The 18,647-nt window shown below is 40.1% G+C and overlaps 1 protein-coding gene across 2 annotated transcripts in view; it reads left to right on the top strand.

The window, feature by feature from the left end:
* The window catches only part of vgll4b (vestigial-like family member 4b), a 39,030-nt gene that overhangs the window by 8,107 nt on the left and 12,276 nt on the right, over nucleotides 1-18,647 (top strand). The window contains exons 1-2 of one of the 2 annotated variants that reach the window (XM_046075536.1): nucleotides 8,998-9,389; nucleotides 15,821-16,055. In XM_046075536.1, the coding sequence (XP_045931492.1) occupies nucleotides 9,308-9,389; nucleotides 15,821-16,055 (317 nt within the window). In that variant the 5' untranslated portion in view covers nucleotides 8,998-9,307. Of the gene's footprint in view, nucleotides 1-8,997; nucleotides 9,390-15,820; nucleotides 16,056-18,647 lie in introns of those variants that run through there. The other variant, XM_046075537.1, reaches the window with a different exon arrangement.

The following is an 18,647-nucleotide window of genomic DNA, read 5'->3' as shown; positions in this document are numbered from 1 at the left end:
AATTATGTTGACATGGCAGTGTTAAAGTGTCAGATTCCATTTGTGGCTGACTTCTTAGAAAAGGCAACAAACGGCCTGACCCGTGTTTCTGTCACTCGTTTGTGACAAGGCTATTAAGCTAGCCGCACCTAAATTTGGAGTGCACACGTGTTCAAGCCTTTATGGTAACGTTAGATCTACTGAAATGGACCAGTGCGAGCTGACGGGCAGGTTAGCAACTTCATCCTGTCATTTTTTCTCTTTACAAAGACAAGTGTTGCAGTATGAGAGTCCTACCTGAAGAGAGGCTATGAAGTCTTCATGTTACACGATACGAGAACCACATACAACATTATTTATCAAATTGGGTCGGACTTTATGAATTTAGCACGAGGATACACATGTGACAACGTCCGTTTTTCAAAATAAGGTGTCTATACAGTATGGAAATAAGATTAATTGGATTATATTCACAGAAAGTATAAAACATATTACATCATGTGTACATTAAAAGTAAATGGGCACATGTAATTTACTTTACGGACTCTCTTGGGCCTCGGGCCCACCCACCAAAGTCTCTCCAAATCCTGTGGGAAACAATGAGTAAAAAGAACATTTTGACTATTTAATTTATGCAATGATAAGAAAAAGGCAAAATAAATTAAACAAAATGTGAATGTACTTGTTCGGTATTCGGCAAATTTTTTCATTATATTCAGTTTCGACTTCAGCCAAGATTTTTCATTTTGGTGCATCCCTAGTGCGTTTGGTCTAATTTGTTTGTGAATGCAATAACAATTGAAGTAAGCATGAAAGGCTGTATGCTCTATGTCTCAGACATCAATACATCCATCATGTTTTATTGCCTGTTTTCCTATCAGCTCCCCAGTCAAAGTCTGTTGTTTTTTTGTGATAAATGGGGATCTATCTTGTCATTAACTGTTAACAGTGTTTGAGTTATTGCCTGCAATCTGTGTGTGTGTGTGTGTGTGTGTGTGTGGGTCAAGGAGTCAGCAGTAGATAATTCTTGGTTATTAGATTAAAGAGATTAGTGAGCTTCAGAGGTGTGGGTAGGGGGATTTTGATTTCATTTGGACAGAGCCAGACTAGCTCTTTTATTCCCATGTTTTCAGTTTGCTATGCTAATCTGCTAAACTGGCTAGTACTTCATACTGAGCGGACAAATTTTGGTGTGGTATGGTCTCAATTTTGGCAAGAAAGTGAAGTGCATTTCTGAAGATACTGAACTTTTGCTTTGACAAAGTGAACCACTAAGTGTGTGTGTGTGTGTGTGTGTGTGTGTGTGTGTGTATATATATATATATATATATATATATATATATATATATATATATATATATATATATATATAAAATTTATGTTTATTTTGTTTCTTTCAAAAAAATGAGTTTAGGAGGGTGTGTTGATCTCTGCTCACCGGACAATCATAATACGCAAGGAGAGCTTGATTTTAAATGTAACCTTATTCAAGATCAGTGAAAGGCTGGTTGTGGGAAGTGACAGCTTCCCAGTCACTCTTCCTTACCATCAGTCTATCTCTTGTTGTCTTACCCTCCTCCCACATTCACCTTTCTCTGCCTCTAAATACACTTCCCTCTGCAGTTTAACTTACTAGTTGGTTGACCGATGCAAGAACACAAACACACATACACACACACACACACACACACACACACACACACACACACACACACAGACACACACAGACACAGGCACTTACAGAATTATCACTGCTTTGTTAAGTATCATGGTTCAGTGGGCAGCCATTAAGAATAGAGGGGCAAGGGGCCACCATGGTCAAAGGTCAAGTGTCAAAGGGTCACAGTTCCAAGTCACAAGGTAAAACATAATCAACCCTTGTTTTTCTCTACACACAGTAGAGTTGTATTGGAGTATGTTTTGCACTTTGCATTTTTCCCCCATCACATTTACATAGCAGTAATCATTTTGCATGGCTTGCTGTTTGTCTTTCTGAACAAGGCAACATGTTTCTCCACATGTTTTTCATTTCTAAAATAGTTTGTGGTAGAAAAGGTGTGGCTAAAGTGATTTACTTTCAACAACTCTTTGTTGTTCCATCTATATTAGATATAAACCGTAAGTGATTTTTAAAAAAACAATTCCCTTGCAGTGTCTTCCTTGTCTCTGCGAACTCCTTTATTGACCTGGTGAGTGTCTCCTCTGGTACACCTTTTTGCCACCTGCTGATGCTTTTCACCTGCCAGCAAGGAGTTTAAGGCATTGAGGGTCTTTCAGAACAAGGCTGTATGAGGAGTCATCCACCACACTGACAAGGCCAAGTTGTACATACTTCTTTGTAGCCGCCACCTTTTTTAGATGGCACTGAATTTGTGGCTGTGGCTACTTTTTCTTAATATTGTCTAAAAAAGCTCAAATCCTCTGTTCACTCTCAGTCCCATACCAGCTCTGCTCTCTTAGCGAGGAAACTTTTTCTCAGAGCTGTGCTGACCACACATACTTTGCATTCCTCTCTTTTTGATAGTACTCACCATAGTTACTCAGAATGAAATGAAACAGGATTGCACTGCTTTTCACAAAAAAAAGTTTACCTTTTATAGTGCAAAAAAAATATTACTGCTGCATTTTCTTTGATTTGATTAACGACTCCAGAGGTGTGTTTTTCCCATATGTGCAGGCATTCAACAGACTGAAAGTATTTATTGCATTAAATTTTGTTGCATTTAATTGCAACTAAATGTGGGTGTACGTAGACATATTTAAAGATATCCTTTCTCTATTCCCTAAATTTGATATTAATTTTAATTTTCAAATGGGATTTTCATGGGATTTAGTCCAAGAATATCAATTATTTTGAAGAAGATAAGAATAGTAGTACATAGTAATACCTGATAGTCTGTGAACATACTCCTCTCAGAATAGTATGTATTGTATTTGTAGCCTCGGCATCCAGTTTAAGGTTCTGTTGACAACATCTGAGCATGCTGAGGCTATAATCCAGGCACAGATGCAGAACATGAGTAGTAAGAGTGCAGAGCAGTCTGATAAATGATAAGCCCCTGGGCTCAGTTTGTTACCAGCTAATTGTTAGCACGGCAAGAATGTTGTCATAGGTCCCACTGGCTGATGGAGGCACCAATCATTTTCCATCACCAGAAATAAGATCTGTTTGGTGTTATATATTTGAAATGCTTGATCTTCCTTCAATTAGCAACAAAACATCAAACCTTTCATGTAAAAATTGGATGACATATCTGGATACATGTATTTTCCAAATTTTAGTTTGAAAGAGTGAATGTTCTGTTAAAAAGCAGGTGTCACTGCTGTGCCCAAGATATCCTTTACACCGTTCCTGTTACCGTATGAGACATTCAAGTCTCAGCTCGCTGCTCAGAAAAGATTTGCATCTGTCAATGAGATCTGAGTTGTGTTCCAGACAGTTGCATTCTTTGTAATAACATACAGTAGATATGTAACCTTGCATCACCGGAGTGTGAGAGTGCAGCCACGCTCCGCCTCATGTTAGTTTTCTTTATGATGTAAATGCTGGAAGCGGGGAGGTGGATGTGAACATTTAGCCAAGGCCTGGTATTGCATTGTAAGAGAAGAACTTTGTTAAATCGATAGAACAAGAAATGCAGACAGTGTAAGGTAGGACTAAAAGGTAAAAGAGAAGCAGGACAGATGGGCTATAAGGAAGAGTAGGACACAGATGACTTATATGTCTTGGCTGCATGAGAGCACTTTACACAGTCCTCAGCTGGCTTATCTTGTTTCTGTCACAGCAGATTATATAACAATACTTACAAACCATAATCATTGTTGACAGTAGTACACAGGTGGTCTGGGCCTCTATTAAGTGACACTACTATGTGATATTAGAGTTCAGAAACTATCTAATTGTAAAATGTAAAAACAGTGGACCAACAATGATGGAAATTACACAGATTCTTCTACTTTCTGCAAAAAAAACGTGGCTTGTTAGAGATGCAAGCTCTGAACAGTTTTTACCTTATGACACAGGACAGTGAATCCCCATGAATGAATGTGGTCCACATTCCAGTTGAGTCTAATGTGTGGCAGCAAGCTGTTGCACATGATGGGAATTTAATATGACTTAAAAGAATGATATTATGATATCAATATTCATATGAAGAGGTTATAACTGACACTAATCAGTCATCTATGATGTTATACTGATGCACAGCATTGAGCTACTCCACTGACAATTAAACGAAGGGTCACTTATTTGGATTAATCCTTATGGGATTTGCAAAAAGTTTGACTTGTAGATGGTTAAAAACCACTTTGTGGAACACAAATCCTAAGTTGTAATACAGGTCTGTCTTATTCAGGTGTTTGTAGACATGTGTAATCAAACCTTCTACAGCCTCAAGATTTGTGGAAAAGTCACAGTTAAGTAACCACCTTAATACCAAGAGCTGAGACAACACATTTCAGAAGGGAATAACGTCTTCAATTATTACATTATGCCATTATGTAAACAAAGCCTGTAATGGTGTGTGGTATTTCAACGGAGGGCGCCATAAAGTAATCGCCAGTGTGAGAGTCCTTCCACCCTTGACTTATTAAAGATCACGTTTATAATCAAGTTTAAAGGACGTTACATTTTCAACAAGGCATAAATGATATTTTCTTAAGTAAATAAATGGTAAGATAAGGAAGGGAGCAGGATAGATGAGAGAGGCAGAAGTCACCACATTTTTTTTTAACACTACCATCAGGCTACGGCGTTTTATTCTGCCAGTGTTTGTGTCACAACACTGGAGTGTGTTAATAAAGCATTCTGAATCACCACCTGGCCTTGTTGTTATCCAGACACACCCATTCCCTGGAGAAGCCCAGACCTGTTGAGAGAGACATACAACACCGCAGGAGATTGAGTAGGTGTGGCAGCGCCTTGTCCTGATAGATTAGATAAATAAATAGGCAGGTAGGAAGTAAAGAAAGGGGATAATGACAGGAAAGCAGGAATTCTCCACTGGAGATGAAGGGCAGGTGGATGCCCATACCACTAAATGATAGATGAGTGAATGGGTGAGTACATTGAAAGACCCTATACCCATTTAATTTTGAAATTAAGTTGAATTGTTCTAAGAGTAGAAATCAAACCTGATTACAGACATCCAACTCTAAGAAGAACTTAATTTGTAAGTCCAGAGAACATACTAAAACCAAGTCACGTCTGTAGTTCAAGTAAGTAAAACAAGCTTTAGTGAAGCAGTGGTGCTTTTACACAGACGTTTAATGTAATTACGCGGATACTTCAGTTAATTTAACGGTGATACCGCAGCCTGCCTTTTCCTACAGTTAACGGTATAGGTCAGCAGCCTGACTGCGACCTCTTTGCTTCTGAGACATGCTGAAGAAAGCAAGCTGGGGAAACGGTGAGGAGAAAAGGTTATTTCCACAGTAGGCTAAGTTATGTGTAACAACTTGTCCTTACGGAAGAAAGAGGTGGAATTTCACCAACTTGTTGTGTAACCATTAATCTCCTTAGTATTGAATCATGCCAAGCCAGGACAAAGGCACAGTGTTAGGAGACTGTGTTTCCCTTTTTAAGTCAATTTGCAGTCAAGTGTTTGTAATAATTGCAAGACAAATGCTGCAGCCACAGGGAAACGCATCTAATAACCAGCAGCACTAAGCTAGAATGATGTCCAACAATTCCCAAAACATGACAACTTTGTAGAAGAAATTTTTATGATTTTTGTTGAAATGTTGAGTGACGTTAGTGATGGCGTTATTGGTATTTTTATAAGCATACCCTTTGTTGTAAATATAGAGGAAAGAGTCATATTCATCCATGGTTCACTCCTGAGTTGTCTAATTTACTGCATGGCAGACACAACGTCTGGGGCAAAAAGTGAAAAAGACACAGTTTGAGTCAATTAAGGAGCCAAAGTAAATGCTCCGTACTTGTATAGCGCCTTTCTAGTCTTTTCGACCACTCAAAGCGCTTTTACACTACATCTGCATTCACCTTCATACACTGAGCCTAAGTGCTCAAACAGAAACTAGCATTCACACGCTGGCGGAACAGCCGCCAGGAGCAAATCGGGGTTCAGTATCTTGCCCAAGGACACTTCGACACGCAACCAAGGACACTTCGACACGCAACCAGGGGGAGCCAGGGATTGAACCGCCAACCTTCCGATTAACGGCCAACCTGCTCTACCTCCTGAGCCACAGCCGCCCCAAAGGACAGGTGGTCAACTTTTTAGAATCTATACATGGAATATTGTATATCCTTGATAGTCCAAGAAGATTGTGGAGAACCTTTAAGTCTTTATTTGCTCCAATGAGCTGCCTCATTCAAGGACGTTATGGTGTCTGACAAATCTGCTATGTTGAATTGTATCCTTTTACGCCCTGTTACTGTTACTCTGGCACTTACTGCCTGTGGATGTTGATGTTTTATATTCAAACCATTTTTTTTCCTGAGCTACATGTTGTCTAGATACAAGACAACCTGCTGGGCTGATATTTAGAGTCTTGCTTTCTAAAAGTTGCATCAGATTTAATTGTTTTACGTCTGGGAAAAAACATTTTAACTGTAACCTGTTGACTAATGCAAATGTCAAATCTCTGTTAACAAAGGAGGAGGTGGAAGTCAGCCCTTTAAATAATTTCAGGCTTATCCCTTAACACGATGATTTAGATTTCACAACATCAGTGTCAGCCATAAACCCATGTTTCCTATGAAAAAATACTTTTAATTGTGCTATTTTGTCTTCTTTCCATTTTCGGTTGTTATGATGGGCAGTTTTTTAAGTCTGGCAACTTGGGCCGAAGGCCATATGGGAGTACAAGCCTGTTACTGTCTGTCTTTATTCCTCCACTCCAGTGAATAGAATGACGTCTTGTTTCTAACAGTCTGGAAATATGAGAAGATGATCACATGACATACGGGTTTGTGTGCATGGATGTGTGCCACCTGAACCAGTAGAGCTTTGTGGTTTATATGTCCTGAAAAGTTGTGACACTGAACAATAAAGCTTCCAAAAATTTAATTTTACATCCTGCAACAACTGTTTTTATATTGTCACACAAATTTTGATTTCAGTCCTTAGTTTTTAAATGTTTAAGCCTCTGAGTTAGTTGGAACCTGCATCACCAGTTGTAGTAGCAGCAGCAGCACTGAATGAACCCTCTGTCTGAACTCAGCCTTGTTGTGTGTGAAACTGGAAACAATGGCTATCCAATGAGACAAGAGCCATGTTCCTTAGTTCTGAGCCACCGTTAGAGGGGGAGGCAAAAAGGGAGGAGGGAAGAGGCCTTTTGTGTGTAGTTGTGTGCTTGCGTGTGTGTGTAGGAGAAATAAAGGGGGAGGTGTGTGGAACAATGTGGAACGATGTGCGTTTGTAAAGCAGAGAAGGGTAGATGTGTGATTGTGTCTGTGTAGATTAACGTGTTTGTTTTGTAGTTGTGTGTGTGTGCATGAGAGAGGTAGTGTGAGACAGGGGTAAAGTTTGTATAATTAGTCTGTTAATCCAGTTTTGAGCAGTGTTGGAACAGTGTAGAAGTTAGGAGAGGCCTGTGTAGTGAGACAGAGGTCAGCGAAACGGCCATAACTTTGGTTAGCCCAGGATAGAAAAGTAAATCCACCTGAAAGCTTTATCTCTTCCTCCTAATTCATTTTCTCTCTTAGTGGTTCCCCTTGTTCCTTTCTTGGCATGGCAGTCTTACTAAGGTAAAGATCCAGGGGTGCCAGACTGGATGAAGGCAAGGCAATACAAAATGTTTTTTTTTCTTTCTTTCTGAGTCATTTCTATTGCTTTGAGAATATGTTTAATTTTACCTCAAAACCAGGTCTTGTCTATTGAGTTGGCTGTGACATCATTTTGTCTGATCTTTTCATGACGCCTCTCATTTCCCGGTCAGTGTGTGTTTTTTTTGCGGGTATGTGTCACATGAGAACATGCGCATAGCAAATGTGTGTTTGCATGTAAAGTCACACTCTAAAGCACAGCCACACCCTGCTCATTATGTTCTCAATTACGTACCCAGAGGAAACTCTTCTCTATATAATGCGATGACAGCCATGTTCATGATGATAGCCTACATATTTCCTCTTTTCATCCCATTTGCCTCCTGCTTTTTCCACATCAATAACTTTTATTGAAGATATAACCTTGGAGTAGCCCATCTCAAGCACCAGGGGGCAGGAGAGAACCACTCTGAAATTGAGGCGACTTCACTGGGCCTTGGTAAATTTTTATGTCTATTAAGATCAACACAGTGAAGTTTGCTTTCTTCCATGTATAAGACAGCTATAAGCAATTGTTCACATTGCACATTGAATATATAGATTATATAATCTGCTCTATTTTTTTCTTCTTACATGTGTAAACATGTGTACATACCTACTTGAGGCGTCATCACGGTATAAAGAAAAGTCCTTAGTCTATTATATTATATTCTGTTGTAAGGGGCCTGACACATCAACACATTGTAGATTGAGGGTACATCACCATCTTTGCCAAAATTAACGTTTTATAATCAGAAACCCCTTCAAGAGAAACACTGTTACCTTTCTTTTTACCCTCCTGGCTATTTTTTCTCCTTTGTGTCATCTCTGTGCTCCCATATCTGTAAACAGTACATTTATAGTGACTTATCAAAGTTTATAACTTTTATGTTATCACTGCACGGACTCACACCCTGCGATAAGGTTATGGCAACCTTTATGGCACCTTTTAATCTCAGTTATCACTTCTATATTCTTTGGTATCTCAGGTGCGTCTGTTGTTCCACAACAATCTTGGGCATGTTTTAATATCCTGTGGCAAAACTTCTGCACTGAGACTTGTGATACTTTAAAAATGTAATTCGGGATTGCTGCAGCCCGTTGGGTCTCTCTGTCGCTCTCCTCTCTCTTTCTCTGTGCATGAGTTTGGAGAGGCTGATCTTGCGCGTAAAACATCCCTGATATTTGAGGCGCTCCAGGGATTTAGCGAGCATGCCCAGTGCGCCCCTCTCAGCAACAGAGGAAACCACTGGTGCAGCATAGGAGTCATACCAAGCATAGCCTGCGTGTCAGTGCAGTCGACTTACAGCTGGCTGTGAGGAGAACTGGCGCTACTCTTTGTTTTGCTCTCTGTCACTGCGATACATTTACCTGTATTTCAAAAAAGTAAAGTCGTTAGAATAACTGAAGTGATCTGGTGTCGATCCTCTCCGCTGGTTTTCATTTTATTAAAGAGACTTCTAGATAAATCAAAGTTGGAGGCTGGGCCTTTAGCTTTTTGACCGTCGTTTGAGAGAAGGAGAAAAAGCTGGTATTTTTTTTGTTAAAACTCGATAAATGCTACTAACGAAAATGGACCTGTTGAACTACCAGTACCTGGACAAAATGAACAACAACATTGGCATTCTCTGCTACGAAGGTAAAGTGAAAGGTTTGAGGGTGTTACTACGGTTGTTTCTAAAAAGCTCGGCAGTGGCCGTTACGCCGAGTTAACGTTAAGTTAGCGACGTTGTTGGTCGAAGTTTTCACTCAAGTTACTTGCGGTAGCCTAGCTGTTACTTTCTGCACGTATTGCAGAGAAAAGTTGTTGGATTTAATACACGTTGATTAATTGAATTCCTACGCAACTTATGAATAATGACTTCTTTAACTGGTTGTAACTTTTTAACGTTTTGAGCGTAACGCCAGCGTACGTTATTTTTCCACAGAACGTAATTTACGTTAGTTATAACCGTTAGCAACGTAACGTTAGTAAATGTAGTTAATAAAGCGTAAATTTTCACTTTTACCTAACGTTATTTGCTCGTTATCTGAAAAACTGCATGTTTATAAGCTTGTCTCTTCATTTTTGAAGAAGACCTGTCTAATGATTGAGGCCAAATGCTGAAAAGTTCAATAGACTGGAAGCCATGTGTGAATGGCTCTCCTTTGGCTGATTCACTCTGTTACTAGTTCGTTGCTCATTTATTCAGACTTTCTGCTCTCTTTTATTCATACCAACCTCTTGCATTCCTATCGTTGTGATATTTGTGGTTAATTGTCTGCCTGTAAGTTAGTTGAATCAGATTCTGACAAAGTCTCAAGGATTGACACAATATGTTTTTTAGTGATTTGAACCCAGCACAACAAACTGCTTTTGCATTTTAAGATAATATGTGTATTTGTTGAGGGCTGGGGCTTGTCTTCTCCTAACTCTGCAGTGTGGCTTAAGAGTTATTTCTAGCAGGGCAGCATAGTATTTCATGTTATGTCATGTGGACACACAGACCAGGAGCTTCCATGCCTTTTGCAAAGTGACTGACTTTGAAGCAGTGTAACTCCTGTCCTCCGCTCTGCAGCTAGTGCTCACATGTCAGGTTGTAATATCATCCAGTCTTTCTGGGGGCTAAATACAAGTTCCCTCCTCTGTCTCTCCGCCCCTGATTTCTACTGCAACATGCATAATGAACTCCAACATTGAAATAATATAATTCCTTGTTTAATTAAGTTTAGATTGAATCCGACCTGTGGTTTTCCTACTGAAATTCACCTAAAATTTCATGTTAGGATTGTAAATAGTGAAGAGTTGTTAAAGGTTGTGACTAATGATTAATGCCCGTCCAAGGTTGATTTATACAAAACACAAAAGGCTTTCTTTTCATCTCTCCCTCTCTGCTGGGCTTATTTCCCCTACTTTTACTGTACCACAGTTAGCAGCTCCTTTCTACATGTAACATAATGAATTTGTGCATCCGTGCAATTGAAAACCATTTTGCAGATTTGCAGGGAGGGTCAGAGAGGCACTCCGGCAGGTGTCCAAGTACCATTTTATATGAGCAAGTAAGGAAGGGAAGATGTTTGGTTTTAGCGATTATGCATGTGATTGTGGTCTCTCCAAGCAAGAGTGTTGTGTTGCTGTAATTCCTGTTTTGAAAAACTGCAGCTAAAACTCTTGCTTTTAGGCATGTGGCTTTTTCAAGTTTCCTCAGGGGTTTGGGCTCTTGAGCCATTTTTGTGACGGATAAGACTGCCACTGGCCTGGGACTGAAGCCAGTCAGAAGGGTTGTATGTGTCACAGCAGAGCTTCATCTTTCTCAGGTTTCATCCTGTCTATCCCAGTGAAGAAAATTACAGGAGTGAAGAGGGGAGGGGACTACTTTTTAGTGTTATTTTTATACTTGTATATCGTCCGGGTGTTTCTTTTATGTGATAGATTTAGACACAATACATTATTTCTATCTCTGGAACCACATAAAAGCAGGATTCGCCCATCTATTTGTTTTTTTTTTGGTTTGTGTGTGTGTTTTTTTTTTTTTTTTTAGCTGACTGAGCTAAAACCTCACTCTTATCATGTGTCTCATGATAAGAACACAAATGGAAAAGAGCCAATCAGTAAAAAGAGTGAAAGAAAAGCCCTTCGTGTTCAAACATGTTGAGCCAAGAAGGGGTTGGAGCTTTGTGATCTTCAGTGTGCAGACATCTTGTTGTATCCATGAGCACACATACTCAAATACATTCCTGACAAGTACTCATTCATACCGGTGCACTATCCCAAGAGCTTCACTTCTATACTGAAGCTTTCTCACTGTTGTCATCATTAACATTAGCCTGTTCAGGTGTGTCAGTTGTCTTGTATGTGTGTACCTGTACCCTGATCAAGAGAAAGGTTCGGTGTGGCCTAATTTAAAAAAAAAAATCTGGCGTTTAGCATAATCAAACATGCACACTACACAATTTAATGCTTTTGAATAACTGTCTAAGGTTTAATGATTAGTTTAAGGATCAGGTCAGTTTTTGGAAGGATGCGAAGTGGCACACAGTGAGCTTTTTGTCAGTGTGATTAAAAACAGACAAGGATAACAAGATAAATGGAACTATTTCATTGATGTCTATGGCTTTTTGGGGGCTAATACATTGACTGACAAAGTTTAGTATTAAGACATTGATCTCCATCCAATTCCCTCTGACTTTTCCCGTGCTTGAATGTGAAACAAAACGACAAAAAGAATCACACGAATGAAATGAAAGGTTGATAGTAATTTCCGTCTGTTAATTATGCTACGGTAACACAGATTCTGACTGTCAAAGTTTGGTTAGTATACTATATAAGTGACATTGATCTACACAGTATCAGTGTTTTCTGTCTGACCCATGTTACCTTCTCTGTCTGTATCACTTACCTCATCTCACTTTTGGGCTTCGAAAGATCACATCTAGCATTGCCTTCTTGTGTTGTAGTCCCGGGTGGATGGACGAATGTGTCAAAAGCAATAATGTGTTGATTTTGAATACAAAGCAGTTCTGGGAATTCATGTTAAATCTATAAATTTTACAGCAGTTATGAAGTCATATATAAGTTGGCCTTGAAGTGCGGGCAATATGTGCTTATGGTGCCAGGTAGCATAGCAGCAATCGAACCCTGTTGTCATGCTTTAGAACAAGACAGCTAACCTCTACCGTGTGCCGTTTAGCGCTCAGTGTAGCATACAGAGTATGCCATTATTACATTCATTTTGTTACAATAACTGATCAAGGAAGTCCATTAATTTGCAGATCAAGAACGCCTGGTTGCCTGCTGCAGCATTGTAAACAGTTGCTAACTGTACACTCCAATCTCCTGCAGTAGCACACCAACTGATTGCTCCCATTTCATTTCAAACCATTATGTTTCACAACCATATTAAACTGTGCTGTTGATTATATTTTTGGAAATGATTGTTTTTAGCCAGTTGTGTGATTGATTTGCACTATTTGACCGCCCTGCAGTGTTTTAGCCCTCTGCCCCTCTCTTTCTCTGTTTGTCTGTTCATCTGTCTCTCCCTCCAGCTCTCTCTTTCTTTTTCTGTAAAGCTGCTACCAGTTGTATGCCTGGCAGTGAGGGGTGCTGGGGAATGCTGACTGTCCCTTTTTGGTGCTGAGCAGGAGAAAATAAACAAGGTTGAAAACCTCCTCAAAGCCATGTACTTTTGTCAACGTCTCTCCCTCCTCGTCTGTCTGTCTTGCTCTCCCTTCCTCTTTCTGTCAGAGATCAAACCAATCTAACGTCCGGTTTAAAAGTTCAGCTCACACAGACGAGATGTTCTGAGTTTTTTTTGTATGTCCTTTTTAAGTATTTAAAGCCTAAAACCTCTATGGACTTAAAAAATTTTTTTACGTCAACCCAGGGGGGCAAGTTCAGGTTACAGAGATACTCCGCCAAAAATAATCACTTTGCAGAGAGAGAGAAGAGGACATGCTTGGACTCATCTTTTTTTTAAGTATCTGAAGGGGGAAAGGGAAGAGGGGAGAAAGAGGGAGGGAATGGGAGTGATAGAGAGGTTCACCTCCGTTTGTAATCCAATCTCATCCTGATTCCAAGCTGTTTGAAGTTCTGTCAAGAGAAATAGGCTTTGATCATGTGGACCTAATGAACTGAGCGAGCAGAGGGGAAAAGATAGTGGAGTGGAGCTTTACTTCTGTGCAATAGCCATAGTCTTTCCACTGATTGTCTGCTAGTTGAATTTAGTAATATTGCAATGTTTTTTTTATGTGCTAAACAAATATGCAGAATAGATAAATTGTTATACTTTGTGTCAGTATTTCTAATACATACACGCTGTAGCTAATTTTCTTGTGTATAGCATAGCACGTCTTCTTGTTCCCAACTGTCTTTTGAGGTTAAACTGCATGAAAAGACAGGAGGGCAAAGCAGAGAGTCCTATTCTAGCATTTTCATCCTGTGTATTTTTTTTTTTACCCACTGCTGTTCAAATATCATTTGGTTACATTTTAACTAGGCTTCAGAAACACCAACACAAACATTTTACTTTTAAAAGTCTGTCATGTTGAAAGAGGCATGCCTCACAGAGTTTTGTTTTTAATGCAAATCTATACACCTAGTCGCCAGTTTATTTAGTTACCCCTAGCTAGAACTAATGTAGTGTAAATCTGTGTTCGGATTTTGTTACAACTGAATCTCACACTGCCTCCAAAATGACTTTGAATTCATCTCTCTAAACCGCTGTCAACAAAAAACTAAATATCATGACCTTCATGAATGCAGGGCTTCATTAGTTTTTAGATTGTACACCTAACTGGTAACTGAGTGTAATGTTGCTCAGGTTCACTGTTACGCAGCAGGTCGGTCAACAGTGTTTGACTTATGCGGCCAAATGTCTTATTTGTTTGCAGGGGAGACACTTGCAGATTCGACCCTTGTTGAGCGCCTCACTCCTGAGCCTCTGATAAGCTTTTTATGTGTCCTGGACCCTGATTGGACAGTGTAGTGTCACAGTCTCCCTCCTTTTATTGCCATCCCTCTGCCCTGCCAAAAACAATGATGTCACCCTTGTTGCCATGGTACACAGTGGGGCGAGCAGGAACATGAGAGAGAAAGAGAGAGAGAGAGAGGAGCTGCTGCTGTGTTTGGGAGGCCATGCTAAAACTAAACATGCATAGAAACAGTGGAGGAATAGAGCACATATTTTTATTACATTACAAAGCCTTTTCAGGGTGTGTGTGTTTGTGTGTGTGAGTGCTACAGCTTTCTGAATGACTTAATGATATAATTATTTTCAGATCGGGGTTGAACTGGTTTTCACTCAGATTTTATGACCTCATGCATCCAAAAGTCATTGTGTTTTCTTTCAACAAAAGAATCCCATACAGGAGACTTTCTCTAAGTGTTATGCTTCTAAATAGTATTTTAACTTCACTTTTCATCCAGATTTGTAAAATCCGATAATCACCTTTTAAAAAAAATATTCAAAATAAAGAATGTGTATTTAAATTCCCAGAATCAATAAGAAGTGTCCAGCAGAGTCATCACAACTTTGAAAGTAATAAGGACAAACATTTAGAACAATACTTTTTGAATGGTTATGTCTCTGCTGATGCTAATCGGCACTGATGCATTTATACTTGTATATCGTCCGGGTGTTTCTTTTATGTGATAGGGTTTTCATTTTGATTCTGCAGAAAAATAAATAAATCTCCAATATATGATCAACATCATTTGAAATGAAGCAGGAACAATCAATTGGCGTTGCATTACAAGGGATAGTGTTAGTAACCAACTGTTTTTTATGGGAGTAGTTATGAAGAAAGCTGCGAGTCGAGGCTTCATGTTTTGTTTTGGAAGAGCCAGACAGATACATGAGGTCGAAGCAGTGGAAAGTCCCCGCGCTGAGACAGAGCCAGTGGTAGTTTTCCTGATTCTCTTTTGCTCTTACTCCCACTCACTGACGATTCTGTAGGCCTTCTGTACCAGGACAAGACTGCAGGGAAGCAGAGAGAGTCAGACACACAGAGAGATATAGTACACACACATACACACACACACATGCAGAACCCATCCACAGCTATTTCTTCCAAAACATTCCTAACCAGATACTCCTCTGCTTATGCCAGAGGTTTGTGCCTCACTCAGCAAACAGTAAAAGTCAACAAAATCCAAAGTTTGACCTGGAACACAGCCTGTACAGTAACACTGTCATGAAGTAGTTTTTGTGGTCAACTTGTTTAAAGTGGCAATAAAAATATTGCTTCCTACTTGAACATACCATCATTTTGACTAATTACCCCTAATTTACATCCATGGCTGAGCACCCTGTTGGGAGTGTAAACGTGTCAGTTGACAGCAAAGGCATGAGTGTCAGTTCATGCTCAGTCATGTTTGAAAACTTAACAAATATTCTCATTGTATAATAATAATAGTTATTTTTTTCATTGTACTCTAAATTTCTGGAGCTTCCTTGCCTCTTTTAGAGTTGGTGTAAAAGTAGACTTTACCTGCTCTCTGTCCTCATAAAGATGTTTGAATTCTCAAACTTTGTAATAGAGGCTCAGCATCACTAATAACTCACTCTCTCCTTCATCTTCTCCTTTTCTCAGGTGAAGCAGCTTTGAGGGGCGACCCCAGACTCCAGTCCCTGTCTCTGTCCTCATCTTCCTCCTCGTCCTCCTCCTCCTCTTCGTCGTCATCATCCTCTTCTTCCATCTCCAGCCACAGGACGGGTCCTCCTCCCATCAGCCCCACCAAGAGGAAGCTGAGCGGGGACCAGGGGGACAGCGACATGGACGACAACGAGCATGTGGCAAAGATGAGCCGACTGTTTGCTGCACAGCTGTGAGTACACATGCTGAGAAACACTCATTAGTTGTTGCACTTACACACTTTCTAATAAAATCCATTTTGAAGACCTTGAAATAGAGTTATTTTGTAGGTGCTCATTTCCTGAGGTGCTGGTAAAAAATATGTGTCTCAGATTTTCTTTGTCCTCCTGTCTCTGCCTCTTGCGCGTGCACACACACACACACACACACACACACACACACACACACACACACACACACACACACACACACACACACTGAAGAGAGCACCTTGCTGCCTAGAAGCTACATGCATACAAAAAACTTCACTTGGTGGAGCTGTGCACAGGCAGGCTTTCTCAGAAGTCCCAGTTTGGACTCCAGGGTGCTATGCCAGGTTTAGCTGGCCTCACGGTGTTCCCCTTATAGCCGCAGATCTCTGGAAGCTTGGAAACGGACTGCGCAACAGAAAGATTACTCACATCTCCAGCGTTCCCACATTCCCACTTCCAGAGATTCCAAAGATTCTGGAGCGCTGGTTGGTGGTGAAGCCCTGCTAGGGCTGGGGGCAGTGGTCTCTCTTTTTCGGTTTGACTGAGTCAGTCATGGGCCATTGCTATTTATTGTAGACAGTCAAGGAGGTGTTAGATAGAGCGGTGCAGTTCTGCATGGATGCTAATTGTTAGCAATATGTCCTGTAGCCAAAAATAGCAGTAATATTAAAAATGAAGGATAGCTGTTTTTTTGTGTGACTGCTTTCATCACAGTCACCTGTTTGCTGTGAGGTGACACAACGGAACCCAGTAGATGATACACTGGATATAATAGAAGCCCTGGATTAAGAGTAGAGCACTGTTACTGCCAATGTATTTATGTGGCAAAGCATGTGCAAACAGACAGATGCATGTGTGGATGCACATGCAGTACATACTGTCATTAGTGCATGATGGCACAAACACCATTTAGACTTTAAAGGCTGGGAAGTTTGTGCAGCTGCTGTGAGCTTGTATTTATAGCATTTACAATTAATTAAAATGGCAAACGAGAGTTGTAGCAAATGCAAAGGTGTCTGAATGTCCAAGGAAATTTCTCAAATCACTCCTGCAGTATAATTCACTCCTCTGCAAAATTATCTGCATGATCTGTATGTTTGAAACACTTTACAAAATGGCTAAATCTACTTTCGCATTCTCATAAATAGGGTATTAGTAGTAGTTTATTGGTGAAGCGGTGGTGGTTTGGAACATACAGATACAAATAAATAAATATCAATAAATTTTATTTCCAGAATAAGTTAAGGGCTTTTGCCTGGTGAGTCTCACCACGACAAAAGTAATTGCAAAAGTTGTATGTGCTCACTGTCCTGTGTGACAGGGCAAGGATATTTTTGCATGGCTTGTGTTACAGGTAGGAGGAATCTATGACTTTTGAATCAGGTTTTCCCAGTGGCACAGGGGGGAGGGTCTTTGTTCCCTCATCTTGTGACCATCTGGGCACACATAACAAAGGATTAGCTTCTTTTTCTTGACATTTGTGCAAAGTCATCTTGTTTTTAGTTATGGATGTGTCAGTGGTGGGAGAATTACCATAATACTCTTCAGAGAAGCCAGGCAGTAAATCCGTCTCCCCACTTGGTGTTTAATTCTCTTGTCTCAGTTGTTTTTCACTCCCTGTGAGAAATGTCTCTTGCACGATGCGGTTAACTTCTGCATACATTGATAAGCAAATGCTCCTACTCGTGTATCACGAGTTGGATTTTTATTTTGTAAGTCGGCCTGACTAAGTACAATGGGACTTATTGTCATATCAGCTTTCAGTTGGTGTCGCAACTCCTAGCCACAGCTTCTAAATGCAACCAATTTGTGAAGTTAAAATTAGGTTCTATGAAAATGAAACTGATCTAAATAGTCTGTGAGGTTTTAAGTTTTCAAACTGCTCACTGTACTGTGATTATTTCCTAGAAGAAACCTGCGATAAGCCATAATCCCTTTATTTAACCTTCATTTTAATTATGTCCTTGAAGTCATTTGACTGTAGTTGCTGTAGGTTAATCTCTGCCCAAGAAAAGTCAATTGCTAGTTGACTTGTTGCAACTTGAAGTTAAATACAAGGCTTTCTACAAGCTTCATCAAAATATTTTTTTTTCCATTCTGGGAACCTATTTGCCGCAGGGCCATCCTCTATATGTCTTATTTTTAGTTATTTAATTTGAGCTTTCTCTGAGGGCATTCTTTCCCTGGCAAAGGTAGCTGCTTGGGAGTAACTTGTTGAAACCTGCCGTCAAGAGTCGGCCTCTGAAAAGTTTCCCTCCTCGTTTGAACTGTCGTGCCTGTCTAAAGAACAGTGATTACACTAAAGTGGAGAATGATGGGTTGTCGTTACAGAAAAAGTTTTGTTAAAAATAGTGGGGAAAAACAGCCTCTATAGAAAACACTGGAGGGTACTTCACGGTCGACTTGCCTTTACTGAACATACACAAGCTTTCTGCTTCATTTAAGTCATCTTTCAATTGTAGGAACAGTGATTAGGTTTAATTTGAAAACGATGGACTTAGTTCTTGGGAAAAGGCTAGACTGAAAACCAGAAAATGAACACCCCCCCCCCCCCCCCCCCCCCCCCCCCCCCC

The sequence above is a fragment of the Micropterus dolomieu genome, linkage group LG18 (assembly GCF_021292245.1).
Source record: "Micropterus dolomieu isolate WLL.071019.BEF.003 ecotype Adirondacks linkage group LG18, ASM2129224v1, whole genome shotgun sequence".
Classification (NCBI taxonomy): Eukaryota; Metazoa; Chordata; class Actinopteri; order Centrarchiformes; family Centrarchidae; genus Micropterus; species Micropterus dolomieu.
This window is presented reverse-complemented; position numbering and strand designations above follow the sequence as displayed.